This window comes from Thamnophis sirtalis, unplaced genomic scaffold (assembly GCF_051295495.1).
Source record: "Thamnophis sirtalis isolate CommonGarterSnake01/CBP01778 unplaced genomic scaffold, rThaSir2_p1.2 scaffold_3, whole genome shotgun sequence".
Taxonomy (NCBI): Eukaryota; Metazoa; Chordata; class Lepidosauria; order Squamata; family Natricidae; genus Thamnophis; species Thamnophis sirtalis.
In genome coordinates, this window is record NW_028261383.1 from 174,029,967 (window position 1) to 174,048,920 (window position 18,954).

The 18,954-nt window shown below is 44.4% G+C and overlaps 1 protein-coding gene across 1 annotated transcript; it reads left to right on the top strand.

The window, feature by feature from the left end:
- The first annotated feature begins 418 nt into the window (after nt 1-418).
- On the top strand, nt 419-17,090 carry CLPP (caseinolytic mitochondrial matrix peptidase proteolytic subunit). The gene is made up of 7 exons (XM_087710985.1): nt 419-493; nt 3,174-3,275; nt 6,716-6,787; nt 9,448-9,544; nt 12,582-12,769; nt 15,329-15,434; nt 16,647-17,090. The coding sequence occupies exons 1-7, from the start codon at nt 476-478 to the stop codon at nt 16,814-16,816; spliced, it is 753 nt and encodes a 250-aa protein (XP_087567111.1). The 5' UTR covers nt 419-475; the 3' UTR covers nt 16,817-17,090.
- The last annotated feature ends 1,864 nt before the right edge of the window (nt 17,091-18,954 follow it).

Here is an 18,954-nt window from a genome sequence, read left to right on the forward strand (position 1 = left end):
TCAGCCTTCCATCCTTCCGAGGTGGGTAAAATGAAGACCCAGATTGTTGTTGGGGGCAATATGCTGACTCTGTAAACCGCTTAGAGAGGCCTGAAAGGCCTATGAAGCGGTATATAAGTCTACTGCTATTGCTATTGCTATTGCTATCTGCGAATAAGCGAAAGGCTCTCTTGCAAAGGGAAGTCGGCGAAAAAGCGAGCTTAAGCCAGTGTTTCTCAACCTTGGCGACTTTAAGTCCTGTGGACTTCAACTCCCAGAATCCCCCAGCCAGATTCTGGGAGTTGAAGTCCACAGGACTTAAAGTCGCCAAGGTTGAGAAACACTGGCTTAAGCAACCTGCATTAGCCTCTAGCCATCCCGGCACTACATTTCCCATCATACATCGCGACGGCGGCGCATGCGACGGTTTGCGATTATACTCCGCCCCACTTCCCAACACGTGGGAAGCATCGAAAGAAAGATCATCCGGGGCAGAATGCTGCAGAGAATAGTGGTGAGCGCATAAATGCACGTGTAGAAGGCTTTGCGGGGGCGGGTCGCAGTTGGCAATGACCCGGGGCGGGGGGGTTGGAGTGGGAGATAAAGATATTTGGTGCGAGGCATCCCCCCTTCTTAGACTTATCGAAGTATTCTGGGAAATAAGAAAAGGCATTTAAATAATTGCATATACGCATTTAAACCCACCAAATCTCACTTTCCCCAACAACTGCTTTCCAAGTATTACTGGTCAGAATACTTTCTGAAAATCAGAAGCAGGATAGGAAATGGATCTTTTCCCACTCCAACCCACCCCCTGCCCCCCGTAGTAAAAATACACTGGATGGGTATAGTCCTATTCCAATTTTATATATTACATATATAATATGTACATATTGTAATGTGTATTACAATACATATGTAATATGTATTACATGTTATAAAAACGGGTGCATACTTTTCCCCTGCAGCTTTCTGTAGTTTTGTTTAATCTCTCGCTTTTTGTTGGCAGCGTTTGGTCATAGGGTGCAAAAAAGTATTTTATTTCCTGTCTTAAAATTACACATCTTCCAAGGATACAATGTGATTAGAGGTTGATCATTATGCAGATAGAATCAGTGTTTCTCTGGGAAGTCGGGGGGAGGGAAGGGAGGTGGGGATTTGGGGGGAGGGGGGAGGGGGGAAATACAATATGTGTTAAATTCCATGATTGCATTTGTATACTGTGGCTTTTCAATGTTAGTGCGAAAATAGAACAAACCGAATATACTGGAAGATAATAGAAATAGACCGAAGGAAAGTGAAAGAAGAAGGAGGGTGGAGAGGGTGAGAGAGAGGAGGAGGAGAAGGGAGGGAGGGAATGGATTAGAGGGAGTGATAGGGTTAAGGTTAGAAAGAAGGGGAGGGGAAGTAGGCGTAGAGGGGTGTGTGAGAAGGAAGAATGAAAGTTGGAGGGGGTTGAAAGAGGGTGTATGGTGGGCCAAGGTGGTATATTGGGTTTGTATTGTAGAGGGCATTTTCTATATAAGTGAAGGCCGTGTTTATTACTCAATGTTATATGCCCTGATCAAGCACAGTAAATATGTGATTGTATAGAATGAAAACATAATAAATATATATATATATATATATATAGAATCAGTGTTTCTCAACCTTGGCAACTTGAAGATGTCCGGACTTCAACTCCCAGAATTTCCCACTCCAACCCACCCCCTGCCCCCGTAGTCAAATACACTGGATGGGTATAGTCCTATTCCAATTTATGCTGGGTTACATATTATAAAAACGGGTGCATACTTTTTTCCCTGCAGCTTTCTGTAGTTTTGTTTAATCTCTTGCTTTTTGTGGCAGCATTTGGTCATAGGGTGCAAGAAAGTATTTTATTTCCTGTCTTGAAATTACACCTCTTCCAAGGATACAATGTGATTAGAGGTTGAGCATTATGCAGATAGAATGACAATATTTCCTACTTAAGACTGCCTTTTCTCACCTGTCACTGTGCAGGTGAGAATTGAATTGAATTTGAATTGAGTTTATTAGATTTCTATGCCGCCCAATCCCGGGGGACTCCGGGCGGCTTACAGAATAAAAGATTAAAAGAACTTAAAAAACAGTAAGACACACGAAGTTAAAAAAGGAACACAACAAACACCCAATCAGAAGGCCTGCTGGAAAAGCCAGGTTTTAATGGCTTTGCGAAAGGCCATGAAAATTATGGGAGTAATTTGATGTACTTCTGAATCATGTCAGATTTGATGTAATTTGATGTACTTCTGAATCATGTCAGATTTGATGTAATTTGATGTACTTCTGAATCATGTCAGATTATTCTTACAGTACGTCTGTCTGATTTTATACGCTGTCATCCTTCTCAAAAAAATACCTTTCTGCCCTTCTAGATAGTAGGACAGAGTTATACGGATAGGTTAGAGTTACTTTGGCAAGTCAGGTGGCAAATAAATTGATTTAAAACAGCGCATTAAGCTTTCTAAGTAAAAACAATCCAGTGAACTAATTTTTTGCTTAGCTCTTTGAAGCCTTTTCACTCAGGCATGGTATTTTGCTCCCCTTACTTTCAGGATTTTGTATTTGTATTTGTATTTATTGTACATTTATAGGCCGCCCTTTTCCCTGAGGGGACTCAGGGCGGCTTACAATAAAAGGGAAGGGGAGTGTAGGACAAATACAAAAAAAAAATGTGAACAAAGATAAATTAAACAGTAAAACACAACATTCACTCAACATTCGGGAGGGGCGAAAGTAAAACTTATCCCCAGGCCTGACGGGCTAGCCAGATCTTGAGGGCTGTGCGGAAGGCCTGGACGGTGGTGAGGGTACAGATCTCCACGGGGAGATTATTCCATAGCGTCGGAGCCGCAACAGAGAAGGCTCTCCTCCGAGTAGTCGCCAGTCGGAACTGACTGGCGGATGGAATACGGAGGAGGCCAACTCTATGCGATCTGATGGGACGCAGGGAGGTAATTGGCAGAAGGCGGTCTCTCAAATAGCCAGATCCACTACCATGGATGTGAATTTGTCTTTGTATATACCTGTAGATAGAGGCGGCAGGTGGTAAGTTTTTTTGTTAACAACTTTTGAGAAAAGGACCCAACTAGGAATGAGGACCAGTCTGAGATGATAGATCAAAAATGGTAGACAAATGACAATGTATTTTAACTACTCACTCTTCTTCCTAGCACCCGATACGGCTGGGATGCCACCGGCTCTTTTTGTCCCGGAAGCTCCATCAAACTCCCCGGAGTTACATTCCTCTCATCCCTATTGTAGTGGAACAGACGGTAAGTGGGTATCATTTTCTAAATATGATAAAGGAAGCAGGCAGGAAACTAGACTATTTTCTTTTGGCAGGTAATATAGCAATAGCAATAGCAGTAGACTTATATACCGCTTCATAGGCCTTTCAGGCCTCTCTAAGCGGTTTACAGAGAGTCAGCATATTGCCCCCAACAATCTGGGTCCTCATTTTACCCACCTCGGAAGGATGGAAGGCTGAGTCAACCCTGAGCCGGTGAGATTTGAACCGCTGACCTGCTGATCTAGCAGTAGCCTGCAGTGCTGCATTTAACCACTGCGCCACCTTGGCTCTATAGCATTTAACAGGTAGCATTTAACTTCAGGCACATGGTAAGTCATTGGGAAAAACCTCGGTACACCCACGTTACACCTATCCTCCGCGAGCTGCACTGGTTACCGATTGGTCTCCGGATACGCTTCAAGGTGCTAGTCGTCACTTATAAAGCCCTTCATGGTATTGGACCTGGGTACTTGAGAGACCGCCTGCTGCCAATTACCTCCCACAGACCCATTAGATCACACAGATTAGGCCTCCTCCGCGTTCCGTCTACTAGCCAATGTCATCTGGCCACGACCTGGGGGAGGGCCTTCTCTGTGGCGGCTCCGGCCCTTTGGAACGAGCTCCTCGCAGAGATTCGGACCCTCACCTCTCTCCAGGCCTTCCGAAAAGCCGTTAAAACCTGGCTGTGTCGGCAGGCCTGGGGTCGATGAGTTCCCTTCCCCTCTCGAATCGTGTGGCTGTTGGTTGTTTTTATATGCCCTGTACTTTTTGTGTAGTTTTGTGTTTTCCTTCCCCTCCTTGGGTTTTGTGCGCCGCCCTGAGTCCCACTGGGAATAGGGCGGCATATAAATAAAATGAAACTCGAAACTCTAAAAAGGGGAAGAGTTGAAGCATGGTGTGGACACATCAAGGCAAAATTAATGGAGAACTAACTTGAAAACTTTTCAGAAAATTCATTATTGCAGTTAGATCTGTCAGTCGAATTCCTTTTATATTCCTTGATGAACTGTTCCTTACTGAATGATGAGATAAATTATTGCCTATATATTTTGCCTTCTGTTGCCTTTCACAGTTATGAAAAGAAGAGTCATGAATGAAACATCCAGTTACCAAGATGACCGAAAATGTACTAACTCTGCTTAAGAATCCTTGATAGTTAGAGGAAGAGTGGGAAGCAGAGGAGAGAAGAAAGATAGGAAGAGAGGGATAGGAGAGAGGGGGAAGGGGGAAGTTGAGGTGTACAAGGAGGAGTGGTAAGGGGAGAGAGGAGAAGGAGAAAGGAAGGGGAAGTAGAGTAGAAAAGGATGGAGGGAAGACAGGATGTAGAAGAGTGGGAAGCAGAGGAGAGAAGAAAGATAGGAAGAGAGGGACAGGAGAGAGGGTGAGGGGGGAAGATGAGGTGTATAAGGAGGAGTGGTAAGGGGAGAGAGGAGAAAGAGAAAGGAAGGGGAAGTAGAGTAGAAAAGGATGGAGGGAAGACAGGATGTAGAAGAGTGGGAAGCAGAGGAGAGAAGAAAGATAGGAAGAGAGGGACAGGAGAGAGGGTGAGGGGGGAAGATGAGGTGTATAAGGAGGAGTGGTAAGGGGAGAGAGGAGAAAGAGAAAGGAAGGGGAAGTAGAGTAGAAAAGGATGGAGGGAAGACAGGATGTAGAAGAGTGGGAAGCAGAGGAGAGAAGAAAGATAGGAAGAGAGGGACAGGAGAGAGGGTGAGGGGGGGAAGATGAGGTCTATAAGGAGGAGTGGTAAGGGGAGAGAGGAGAAGGAGAAAGGAAGGGGAAGTAGAGTAGAAAAGGATGGAGGGAAGACAGGATGTAGAAGAGTGGGAAGCAGAGGAGAGAAGAAAGATAGGAAGAGAGGGACAGGAGAGAGGGTGAGGGGGGAAGATGAGGTGTATAAGGAGGAGTGGTAAGGGGAGAGAGGAGAAAGAGAAAGGAAGGGGAAGTAGAGTAGAAAAGGATGGAGGGAAGACAGGATGTAGAAGAGTGGGAAGCAGAGGAGAGAAGAAAGATAGGAAGAGAGGGACAGGAGAGAGGGTGAGGGGGGAAGATGAGGTGTATAAGGAGGAGTGGTAAGGGGAGAGAGGAGAAAGAGAAAGGAAGGGGAAGTAGAGTAGAAAAGGATGGAGGGAAGACAGGATGTAGAAGAGTGGGAAGCAGAGGAGAGAAGAAAGATAGGAAGAGAGGGACAGGAGAGAGGGTGAGGGGGGAAGATGAGGTGTATAAGGAGGAGTGGTAAGGGGAGAGAGGAGAAGGAGAAAGGAAGGGGAAGTAGAGTAGAAAAGGATGGAGGGAAGACAGGATGTAGAAGAGTGGGAAGCAGAGGAGAGAAGAAAGATAGGAAGAGAGGGACAGGAGAGAGGGTGAGGGGGGAAGATGAGGTCTATAAGGAGGAGTGGTAAGGGGAGAGAGGAGAAAGAGAAAGGAAGGGGAAGTAGAGTAGAAAAGGATGGAGGGAAGACAGGATGTAGAAGAGTGGGAAGCAGAGGAGAGAAGAAAGATAGGAAGAGAGGGACAGGAGAGAGGGTGAGGGGGGAAGATGAGGTGTATAAGGAGGAGTGGTAAGGGGAGAGAGGAGAAGGAGAAAGGAAGGGGAAGTAGAGTAGAAAAGGATGGAGGGAAGACAGGATGTAGAAGAGTGGGAAGCAGAGGAGAGAAGAAAGATAGGAAGAGGGGGACAGGAGAGAGGGTGAAGAGGGAAGATGAGATGTATAAGGAGGAGTGGTAAGGGGAGAGAGGAGAAGGAGAAAGGAAGGGGAAGTAGAGTAGAAAAGGATGGAGGGAAGACAGGATGTAGAAGAGTGGGAAGCAGAGGAGAGAAGAAAGATAGGAAGAGAGGGACAGGAGAGAGGGTGAGGGGGGAAGATGAGGTGTATAAGGAGGAGTGGTAAGGGGAGAGAGGAGAAGGAGAAAGGAAGGGGAAGTAGAGTAGAAAATGATGGAGGGAAGAAAGGATGTAGAAAGGGGGAGGAGAGAGGGGAAGAAAGTGTCGGATAAGGTATAAATATGGTGTATGGAGAGCAGAAGAACCAATAACTGGTTTTTTTCCCTCTTTGGTAGTTGATGGTAAGATGAATTGATGTAATTACTTAATAATACAACATGATATCGACTATGTAATAGTATACATGTGATTATATGCTATGAAAATGGAAAATAAAAAAAATTTCTAGGAAAAAAAAAGAATCCTTGATAGTTCAAAAGTTCTGTTTTGATCATTTAACCTTTCAACTCCTTTATACATAGCTCCATTGATAACTTTCAGGGCTGATTAATTCTAATTCTATGTGAAGTATCTTACCTCAGTTAACCTGAGCAGCAAACAGTTTTATTTGAGGTAGTGCCAGAATCCTCTTGCAGAATATCAGAATCCGTCTCCATTCTTGTATTTGGAGTGTACTTGTTCTGACTTTTAGTCTGTTTCAGGGCCGTGGTGAAAGAGCTTATGACATCTACTCTCGCCTTCTGAGAGAGCGCATTGTCTGTGTGATGGGACCGGTAAGTCTATAAAATATTTCCACAGTAGGCAGTAAGACCAGACTGTCCAATATATATATATTTTAATATAAATTTTTATTTTTATTACACAGACGACAACATACACACAACAATTAAAAAAAACAAAAGAAAAAAACAAAGGGAAAAAAAGCATCATCACATACAGCATGTCGTTTGGTTACAAGTGTTTTAACATCCATATTCTCGAATAACATTTACCATCACAGATTTTTCATCTAGTATAACAAAATACCTCACTTTCATTGTACAGTATATGTTCAATTGCAATTAGTATTATTTTTTTCCCAATAAATCATAATTCCCTTACATTCTTGATTGTCTGTTTGATAACAGAATACCTTTATATAATCCCCATGTGAAAGAAAAAATTTTTTTACCAACCATTTATATTTATATATCACTATTTTCAATTACACATAATTCCACCAATCAACTATCAGGTATGCTTATGTTCATTGTTATCCTTGTACCTCATACCTTCAAACGGAAATCTTATTACTTCATTTTTCAACAAAATATTCTAAATAGTCGCTACATATATATACCAATTTTTAATTATTCCCTTATTAAAATTATTTATCAACAACAAGATATCATTGTGATATGTTCTTAAGGTTATACATTATATCACCAATCCTCTATCAAGTATACATAAAATCATTGTTATCCTTTTTAAAGCAAAATGCGCTCTACATGGGGCAGCCCTTGAAGAGCATTCGGAGACTTCAACTCGTCCAGAACGCAGCCGCGCGAGCGATTGTGGGTGCACCTCGGTACACCCACGTTACACCTATCCTCCGCGAGCTGCACTGGCTACCGATCGGTCTCCGGATATGCTTCAAAGTGCTAGTCGTAACTTATAAAGCCCTTCATGGTATTGGATCTGGGTACTTGAGAGACCGCCTGCTGCCAATTACCTCCCAAAGACCCGTTAGATCGCACAGGGTAGGCCTCCTCCGGGTTCCGTCCACCAGCCAATGCCATCTGGCTACCACCCGGGGGAGGGCCTTCTCTGTCGCAGCTCTGGCCCTTTGGAACGAACTCCCCGCGGAGATTCGGACCCTCACCTCTCTCCAGGCCTTCCGGAAAGCCGTCAAAACCTGGCTGTGCCGGCAGGCCTGGGGTTGATGAGTTCCCCTCCCCTCTCGTATGGTTGTATGACTCTTGTGTATTTTAATTACGTGTATTGTGTTTGTATCCCCTTTTCCCCTTTTGAGTTGTTCGCCGCCCTGAGTCCCTCCCTGAGAAGGGCGGCATACAAATAAACTAAATCTTAATCTTAATCTTAATCAAAAAATTCTAAAGTATTCCATTCATAAATGTATCGGTTTTTCATTGTATCGTGGTTAATCTATTTCACAGCATAATTGTGTTATCATTTAACTCCTTCAGTTAAAACATGAGTAAAACATTTTTCATCTCCAAGTTTTTTTCCCCAGCCACTGATAAAACAAAGTCCCATATCTTATAAAATTGCTCGTCCTCTTGTTCTCTAATTTCAGTTTACTCATTTCAGCACAGTCCATTATTTTTCGATTAACTTCTTCCTGTTTTGGTATTGTTTCATTTTTCCAGTTATTTTGAGGAATTTGCTTATACGGAAGAAAAGGTTTCTACTATTCATAAATGGAAAAGGTGTGGGTGATGCTTGCTGAATTCTGAGTACCGAGAAATCTTCCTTACACCAACAGACAACTCTTAGGCTATTCCATAACTAGCAAATCCAGAGGAAATTATGCAGACTTAAAAAGTTTTGTATAAGCATATATAATGCAGGGTATGGAGTATTTTTAGCCACATTAATTTTTTTAAGCTCTTAAGTACATGCTTTCCTTAGATAATTGATTTCCAATTATTCACTTTTTAAAATGTCTCTTGAATTTTAAACAAAGCAACGTTTGCCTTTGAAAGCCCAAATCTGGGCCACCATGGTATTGGACCTGGGTACTTGAGAGACCACCTGCTGCCAATCACCTCCACTAGACCGATTAGATCCCACAGATTAGGCCTCCTCCGAATTCCATCCGCCGGCCAGTGTCGACTGGCGACTACCCGGAGGAGAGCCTTCTCTGTGGCTGCTCCGACCCTCTGGAACGAACTCCCCGTGGAGATTCGAACCCTCACCACCCTCCAGGCCTTCCGCAAAGCCCTTAAAACCTGGCTGTTCCGACAGGCCTGGGGCTAAAGAGCTGTTGCCCCCGTCTCGAATGGTATGACTGTTGTGTGTTTTTAAATTATGCATTGTTATGTTTCGTTTTTATTTTTTGTCTGTACCCCCCTTCCCTGATTTGAATTGTGAGCCGCCCTGAGTCCCCTTCGGGGGGAAAGGGCGGCATGTAAATATAATAAAATCAAATCAATCAAATCAAATCAAATCAACCATCTTGAAAACTTGTGTCTCTTTAGAGCAGTGTTTCTCAACCTTGGTGACTTTAAGTCCCGTGGACTTCAACTCCAAGAATCCCCCAGCCAGCAGAGCTGGCTGGGGGAATTCTGGGAGTTGAAGTCCACGGGACTTAAAGTCTCCATGGTTGAGAAACACTGCTTTAGAGGGATTGATTTGGTGAGAACACAAAAACCTGGGAAATTGAATTTACTACTCATGCTATAATCCATTGCTTTATGTGATCTCTATACAGATTGATGATGGTATTGCAAGCTTGGTCATCGCACAGCTGCTTTTCTTGCAGTCAGAAAGCAACAAGAAGCCCATTCATATGTACATAAACAGCCCAGGTAATGTTCAATGTGATGTTCAAATTGAAGGTGCTACAGAGGAATGCATTCTCCCCCTTGCTAGCAACCCCATCGTGTTAAGTTGCTTTCCAACATAATGCCCTCCAGGTGTGCTGACTTACAACTCTTGCTGTATCTCAACCACCACTGGTCATACTGGCTGGGATGTAATCCATTTGAAGATTGCCAAATTGGGCAAAGTCACCTTTAGTCAACACAGTTTACAAATTTTAATTAACGTTTTCTGTTCTGACCCCCCCCCCACCCCCCTTTTGACGGCTCGTTAACAAACGCAGGCAGGCAACTTAAAAAGGAAGGCTTTTTTATCAGTTTTCAGTTCAAACTGGCTTCGAGCCCAGAAAATAGCAATAGCAATAGTTAGACTTATGTACCGCTTCATAGGGCTTTCAGCTCTCTCTAAGCGGTTTACAGAGTCAGCATATCGCCCCCAACAACAATCCGGGTCCTCATTTTACCCACCTCGGAAGGATGGAAGGCTGAGTCAACCTTGAGCCTAGTGGGATTTGAACAGCCGAACTGCTGAACTGCAGTCAGCTGAAGTAGCCTGCAGTGCTGCATTTAACCACTGCGCCACCAACATAAATCTCTGATAAGAATTCAAAACAAAAGCTCTTACAAATGCTGCAGTTCTTTCACCGTCTCCACGGATCAGTTTTACATGAAAACACCAAAGCACTTGTCCAAGTGTAACAGGCCTAAATCGCGATTAGTAATCCACAAATCTTTTACCAAACACGGAACACACGAAGGAACGTTGACTCCAGCAACTGGGGCGTGGCAGCATCCGTCCTTTTATCTCCAAACTTGCTTCTAACCACTCCCAGCTGGTCGGCCTCCTCCGGGTTCCGTCCACCAGCCAATGCCATCTGGCTACCACCCGGGGGAGGGCCTTCTCTGTAGCAGCTCCGGCCCTTTGGAATGAACTCCCCGTGGAGATTCGGACCTCACCTCTCTCCAGGCCTTCCGGAAAGCCGTCAAAACCTGGCTGTGCCGGCAGGCCTGGGGTTGATGAGTTCCCCTCCCCTCTCGACTGTATGGCTGTATGACTCTTGTGTATTAATTACGTGTATTGTGTTTGTGTCCCCTTTCCCCTTTCTGAGTTGTTCGCTGCCCTGAGTCCCTCCCGGAGAAAGGCGGCATACAAATAAACTCAATCTCAATGAATCTTGATCCCGAAAGAACTCTCAGCCAAACTGCTGAGTCACAACAGTGTTCCCAGCATGGCAGGGATCCCTGTGATGGAAACACCAACAATTGTCATCTGTTTTAATTTCTCCCTATTTTTTTTAAAGAGTACTTCCCCATTACTGTCTGCTTCCAGTCTGTTGTATTTGAGTCAAAAGAAGTGAATCCACTACGATCTTGTGTTTCCTGTTCTGCTTTAGAGTGCAGACTTCTTGCCGCAGAAAAATTGTGAAGCTGAGATTGGAAATGCTCAGCTTTCTGTGTACAAGTCATCGCTCCCCAAGATTTAATAATAGCTATACCATGCCATAAACTAATCACATTGGTTGGTTTTGTAGAGGACACAGAAGCCATAAACTAACGTCTTTTCAGCCTGGCGTCTTGTACAAACCCAGCCGTGTTTCAAGGCAAGCATGTTGTCAAGCCTGCAATTATATTCCTTTTAGAATTTTGGCCTGCCACACTTTCTCTTATTTCATTATGCTGTTTCATTAGTATAGTTGATGGGAGGGGGGAATAGACGGGAGTAGGATTGTGGAATGTATTGTTATCATTCTTTACTAGAAGCCAAGGTCATCTTTTGTCTCCGCACTTTTACACCTGACCGGAAGCAGCTGGGTGGAGACGCCAGCATGGAAGAAGGAGATTGGACCATGTGACGGATTGTGGGTGTGGGGACAAGATCATGACCTTTCAACTGGGTGGGATTCTGATGTCATTTCCAGAATTGGGATTAACACAGCAATGTGCTAAGATGTCTGCTTTATTAAATTGGAACTTTAAGGATCGTTTTGCCTTGGACTCTGATTGTAATTCTACATGATACTTGGAACGCTGACGCATGTATTTAATTGTCACAATCTTTCCTCACTATGCTTTCCTTTACAAATAGCCCTTGACTTGTTTGTTTGTTTGTTTAGTGAACATTTAGAAGTTACAACAACACTAAAAAAAGGGGGGGAACTGGTCTTCATCATAGTCATGATCGCATGATCAAAATTTGGGGCAGCCGGCATATATTTAGGATGGCTACAGTATCCTAGGGTCAAGTGATTGCCGTTGTGACAAGGTCAAAGAGAGAAGCTAGATTTACTTAACCATGGTTATTTATTTGATAAGTGTGGCAAAAATTGTGAGTGCGACTCACTTAATGACCACCTTGCTTAATGAAGAAAGTTCCAGTCCCCGTTGTGGTTGTAAGTTGGGAACTACCTATATTCCGTGACCCGTCAAAACCGCGGTCGACAAAAGCGCGCTCGGTGAAAGCACGTACGTGACGTCATCACAGCGCGACAAAAAAAATTAAACATTGAAATAAAAATAAATTAAAGCAAGCCGATTCACATAAAGGTAAGGGTTAGGTTTACGGTTACATTTAGCGTTAGGTTAAGGGTTAGGGTTAGGTTTAGGGTTAGGTTAAGGGTTAGGGTTAGGTTTAGGATTACGTTAAGCGTTAGGGTTACGCTTAGTGTTAGGTTAAGGGTTAGCGTTAGGTTTAGCGTTAGGTTAAGGGTTAGGGTTAGGTTTAGGGTTAGGTTAAGGGTTAGGGTTAGGGTTAGGTTTGGGGGGGGTTACGGTAAGGTTTTCAACTTTAATTTTACATTTACCGATCACAGCGCGATGTTTTCGTCGCGCTGTGATGACGTCACGTACGCGCTTTTGTCAACTGCGGTTTTGTGGTGGAACCCTATATTCTGCTTGTACGTTTTCTTAGCTATCTTCAAAAATGCTCAGGTTTTTTGTTTTTTATTTTTGAAAATTTAGATGACTAAGGCTGTCCTATCCTTATCTGAGAATCACCATAATGGAATAAACTTTGTTCTCTCTGTAGGTGGTGCAGTGACATCAGGATTAGCTATTTATGACACCATGCAGTACATCCTGAACCCTATTTGCACATGGTGTGTGGGACAGGCAGCCAGTATGGGCTCTCTACTGCTGGCGGCAGGATCACCAGGAATGCGCCATTCCCTACCCAACTCCCGCATTATGATCCATCAGCCCTCCGGTGGCGCCCGGGTAAGTTTGGTCTTGCTGCTTCCAATGAGAGATGTCTGTATATCCCCACGTAACCATTGTGATTATAATCTGCACTTTAGAATAGAATAGAATAGAGCTGAAAGGGACCTTGGAGGTCTTCTACTCCAGCCCCCTGCTCAAGCAGAGAACCTATATCATCTCAGACAAGTGACTGCCCTGGGGCAGCCCTTGAAGAGCATTCGGAGACTTCAGCTCGTCCAGAATGCAGCCGCGCGAGCGATTGTGGGTGCACCTCGGTACACCCACGTTACACCTATCCTCCGCGAGCTGCACTGGTTACCGATCGGTCGCCGGATACGCTTCAAGGCGCTAGTCGTCACTTATAAAGCCCTTCATGGTACTGGACCTGGGTACTTGAGAGACCGCCTGCTGCCAATTACCTCCCACAGGCCCATTAGATCACACAGGGTCGGCCTCCTCCGGGTTCCGTCTACCGGCCAATGGCTACCACCCAGGGAGGGCCTTCTCTGTGGCGGCTCCGGCCCTTTGGAACGAACTCCCCGCAGAGATTCGGACCCTCACCTTCTCCAGGCCTTCCGAAAAGCCGTCAAAACCTGGCTGTGTCGGCAGGCCTGGGGTTGATGAGCTCCCTTCCCCTCTCGACAGGTGTGGTTGTTGGTTATTTTAAATGTCTGTCTCGTATTTGTATGTTCCCTTTCCCGTTTGAGTTGTTCGCCGTCCTGAGTCCCTATAGGGCAGTGATGGGCAACCTTTTTGGCGTGGTGTGTCAAAAATCGGCAAAAAATCGAGCATAACTCGCGTTGTGTGTCACTTCGACAAAAACATATTTTGCGCAATTTATAGTTTAAACTACAAAAATGTATAATTGCAATATATAATTGTATTTAATAAACCAAAAACAATTATTTAACATACCTGCTTAGTAACTTCTTTGTTCATCAGTCGATTTTGTATGTTGCCCTTGATATTATTGAACTTGTTTGGGGTGCCGTGAACCAGGGCTGTGGAGTCGGCTGCTTCCAGCTCCACGTCCTCATCAACATGCCGCTCCAGCCCGCCCCAAGAGAACTCAGATATTCTCTTAATAATTGCATCTTTATTCTGCATATCGTGAAATAGAACTGGCGCACATCTTAGGAGAGTTTCTTTAATAAATTCTCCCTCATTAAGCGCTTTTGCATGCTGAGCTATGGAGTGAGCAATGCTCAAACTTGCAGAGTTTAAATTTGTAGAGCCTTTCATAAATTTAAGAATGGAGTTACCCTTAAACTATTGGCACCCCAATAGTTGCTGCTAATGGCGCTCACAGTTCCGTTGGCACTCCGCTGTTCCCTGCTGTGGTGCGGTCGTAACCGACAGTCCCAGGAGTAGACTCTCTGTGCTGGCCTGACTGGAGAGAGGCACGCACTGTTCCCGCGCTCCTCTCCTGCGGGTCCTCCCTCGCCGCGCTGATGACGTGTGTGCGCACGCACGCCTTACCAGCAGCCCCTGTGCTCAGAAAGGGGCGGCGGCGATACAGTAAGTGAGTGTGGGCGGGGAGATCACACGTCCCGCCCCCCCCCCCGTTCCTCCAGCACAGATTCTTTCATCCTCGGCGGCCGTGCAGGAGCCGAGGATGAATCGCATGAAATCCTGTGCGTGTCACCCCAAATGGCTACGCGTGTCAGCACTGACACGCGTGTCATAGGTTCGCCATCACTGCTATAGGGAATAGGGTGGCATATAAATAAAATAAAACTTCAAACTAACCCAGCCCCCCTGCTCAAGCAGAGAACCTATATCATCTCGGACAAGTGACTGCCCAGTCTCTTCTTAAAACCTTCCAGTGATGGAGTAGCCACGATTTCTGAAGGCAAGCTGTTCCATTGGTTTAACTGTCCTCGCTGTTAGGAAGTTTCTCCTTAATTTCAGGTTGCTTCTCTCTCTTATCAGTTTCCAACCATTATTTCCTGTCCTGCCCTCTGGTACTTTGGAGAATAATTTGACCCTCTCTTCTTTGTGGCAGCCCCACAAACACTGAAATACTGCTCTCATGTCACCCCTAATTCTTCTTTTCTTTAGACTAGCCAGACCCCAAAGCTGCAGTTGTTCTTGATATGGTTTAGTCTCCAGGCCTTTGATCATCTCAGTTCCTCTTCTCTGAACGTTTTTCCAGTCTCAACATCTTTTTTTTGTAATATGGTGACTTAAAACTGGTTGCAGTATTACAGATGTGGCCTTACTAGGGTTTTGTAAAGTGGCACTAATACTTCACGTGATCTTGATTCTATGCCTCTGTTTATACAACCCAGAATTGTATTAGCTATTTTGGCTGCTGCTGCACATTGCAGGCTCATATTCAAATGATCGTCCGCTAGGACGCCAAGGTCCATCTCATAGCTACTGTTTTTGAGCCAAGTCTCGCCTAATCTGTACTTGTATTTTGATCTTTCCTGCCTAAATGTAAAACTTTGCTTTTATTCACATTAAAAATGCATTTTGTTGGATTGGGCTCTGTTCTGACCCCCCTCCTTGCTCGTTCACAAACGACAGCCAGACAGAACTTCAAAGGAAATATCTGTCTGCTTCCACTTACAGGGCCAAGCTACAGACATTGCCATCCAAGCTGAGGAAATCCTCAAACTGAAGAAACAGATCAATGTCATCTATGCCAAACACACCAAGCAGAACCTGGACGTGATTGGTGAGCACTTTCATTCCCCTGAACCAGCAGTCAACACTGCAAGAAGGCGGGGGGGGGGGGGGGGGGAAGAAAGCCAGGCCTATGTCTTAGTTAGGAGCAGTTGCAAGTAGCTAAGTATAGGAAGGCCAACCTCCTGCCTAGATTGTTTCCCACTTTTAAAAGAGCCGAGGTGGCGCAGTGGTTAGGGTGCAGTACTGCAGGCCAATTCAGCTGACTGTTATCTGCAGTTCAGCAGTTCTAATCTCACCGGCTCAAAGGTTGACTCAGCCTTCCATCCTTCCGAGGTGGGTAAAATGAGGACCCGGATTGTTGTTGGGGGTGATATGCTGACTCTGTAAACCGCTTAGGGAGGGCTGAAAGCCCTATGAAGCGGTATACAAGTCTAACTGCTATTGCTATTGCTAAAAGCCAACGTTTTCAGATTGCAGTGTGATAGGACAGGAGCTCTTCAGCACACCCCCTTCCATCTGTCTTTTGCTTGGCACCTAGGTGAATTTCATGGTTTGGGAGAGATGCCTTTTCTGCAACAAAGTTCTCCTTTCCCCTTCTTTCCTCTCAAGAAATTCTCTCTCTCTACAGCTGCCCTAGTTTGAAGCCTTGCACGGGAGTAAATATATATATAGGCACATTAGTAAATGTACTTGTGACAGTGGTGGGTTTCAAAAAAATTCCTAATCTACTCTGTGGGTGTGGCCTCCTTTGTAGGAGTGGCTTGCCGGCCATGTGACTTGGTGGGAGTGGCTTGCCGGCCATGTATTCTCTCTCTCTCTCTCTCTCTCTCTCTCTTTCCTTCCTTTTGTCTCTCTGTCCCTTTTTCCTTTTTTTCTTTCATCTCACTTTTTCTTTCTTTTTTCCTTTATCTCTCTCTCTCTCTCTTTCCTTTCCTTCCTTTTGTCTCTCTGTCCCTTTTTCCTTTTTTTCTTTCATCTCTCTCTCACACCTTTTCTTTCTTTTTTCCTTTATTTCTTTCTTCCTTTCTTTCTCTTTCTCTTTGTGTGTGTGTGTGTGTGTGTGGTGGGTTTCAAAATTTTTTGGAACCTCTTCTGTAGGTGTGGCCTGCTTTCTGGTGGAACCTCTTCTAGCCGGTTCGGTAGATTTGACGAACCGGTTTTACCGAACTGGTGCGAACTGGTAGGAACCCCACCTCTGACTTGTGAGTTAATGATTATCTGTATTTCACCAAGGTCATGTGAAAATGTGTTACCTTTACAGAGGCTGCAATGGAGAGAGATCGTTACATGAGCCCTGTGGAAGCCCAGGAATTTGGCATCTTAGACAAGGTGCTTGTCCATCCTCCACACGATGGTGAAGATGAACCAGAGCTGGTACAGAAGGAGACTCCGCCCGTACCTACTGATTCTCCTTCCTCGGCTAAGCCCTGAGGAATCTGAAGCCTTGCTTAGATGCGTTGTGGCATCATGGATTATAACAGTGAAGTGGAAATGGGGCTGGTGGATCAAACTCAGCTACAATTGGCAGGGAATGTCCGTCTGATTAGCTCTTCTCTTGAGGAATGCTCGAAGGAAGCCACTTGGCAATGTTTGTAAAAGCCAATCTCTTGACCTTTTCCCTCTGGGATCCAGTTGTTATCCCATCTTTCCTAATTCATGGTATTCTTTAAATAGATTTAAATTAAACCTTGACTCTTATGGTGTGGATATTCTTTATTTTTATTCCTAAATTTGAATTTAATAACATTTATATGCCGCGCAATCCCGTAGGACTCCGGGCGGCTTACAATACAGAATAAAATCAAAATAAAAATATAAAGAAAAGAAAGGATAGATTAAAAAAAACACACACACACACCACGCACTAAAAGGGTTCTGTAGTATGTAAAAGCCTATCCTGAGGATTTCCCCCGCCCATTCCTGGGTGTATTGCGTATAGCCAGTTTAAAAATAAACTTGTAGACTAAAACTATTCAGGTCATAAATTGCAAAAAAGACCAGTTTGTACACATAATGTCCACAGCAGATATTTTTCCCCCATCACATTAATTACCCGTGGCACGACAAAACCGCGGTCCACTAAAGCGCGCCCGATTAAAGCGCGTACCTGACGTCATTAGCAGCGCGACAAATACGACCGCGGAGAAAAAAGGGTGCTTTAAAAAGCGCTTTTAAAGCAAGCCAATTCACGTAAAGGTAAGGGTTAGGGTTAGGCTAAGGGTTAGGGTTAGGTTAAGCATTAGGGTTAGGTTTAGGGTTAGGTTAAGGGTTAGCGTTAGGTTTAGCGTTAGGGTTAGGTTTCGGGGGGGTTAGGTTTAGGTTTACGCGTTAATTTTAGCTTTACCGCTCACAGCGTGCTTTTTTCGTCGCGCTGTGATGACGTCAGGTACGCGGTTTCGTCGAGCGCGCTTTAGTCGACCGCGGTTTTGTGGTGGAACCTAATTACCTTCATCAATTGTTCTATTGGGCAGGTACCTTTTCTTGATCTGAAATAAATCCTCAGTTGTCCAAACTTCATTCCTACCAAATTTCTGTTCTGGTTGCAGTTACTGTATCTGCTTTACAATAGGAAAACTCTTATCTGCTTTACAATCCTCTTATCACAGGCCTCATGTAAAATAGGTTTATTTTCCTATAACTGCAAGTAAGGCTTTTATCAAGCAGTGTGTGTTTATTAGACAGAGATTCTTGCGACTTACATAAGAATGCGGGGAATTATGTAGGTGTTCACAGGAAAAATTAAAATAAACTACCAAGGAAAGTGGATACAAAGAACTAGGATTGTTAGTTTCTTCTTCATTCCCATGGTATCAACCACAGGTATGTCAGTCCGTTGGCATACTTGTCATTCCTGAGTGATCACTGGAAAATAGTCCTATTTATTTGAGCTTGCACCGTTGCCTGGTCATACAGCACCTACTGTAAGAGTAAGCAATTGCTCCTCCTAAGCTGTTATGAAAGGAAATCATTTAGTTGGAAATGATAAAAGTAAGTTGGGCAATCAACTACTAGAACCCTAACGTTGAATTACACACAGAGAGTGTTTGAATTACACACACAGAGGTGGCGCAGTGGTTAAATGCAGCACTGCAGGCTACTTCAGCTGACTGCACTTCTGCAGTTCGGCTGTTCAAATCTCACCGGCTCAGGGTTGACCCAGCCTTCCATCCTTCTGAGGTGGGTAAAATGAGGACCCGGATTGTTGTTGGGGGCAATATGCTGACTCTGTAAACCACTTAGAGAGGGCTGAAAGCCCTATGAAGCGGTATATAAGTCTAACTGCTATTGCTATTGCTATTGCTATTCAGCAATAAGCCACTAGGTATAAATTGTTTGGTTTCTGGTTGATATATGGTAGAAACTCAACTAGTTATTTCTATCAGTTGGCTATGAATGAAAGATTAACAAGATAATATAAACAAGGTTTTAGATGAATATTTGTCTTTGGATATATTACGTCAAGGAATTGCAAAAGATGTCTCCCTAACCATTTCCTGGCTATACCTACCTGGTCTCTTCTCTGGAGCAGGGGTGGGTTTCTTGCCCCGTTCCAACCGGTTCGGTTGGAA

Bases quoted from the DNA above. Each gene is read 5' to 3' on its own strand.
- CLPP (XM_087710985.1), top strand. The intron at 9,545-12,581 runs GTAATGTTCAAT...TTCTCTCTGTAG, and splicing joins TATGTACATAAACAGCCCAG to GTGGTGCAGTGACATCAGGA. The intron at 15,435-16,646 runs GTGAGCACTTTC...TTACCTTTACAG, and splicing joins GCAGAACCTGGACGTGATTG to AGGCTGCAATGGAGAGAGAT.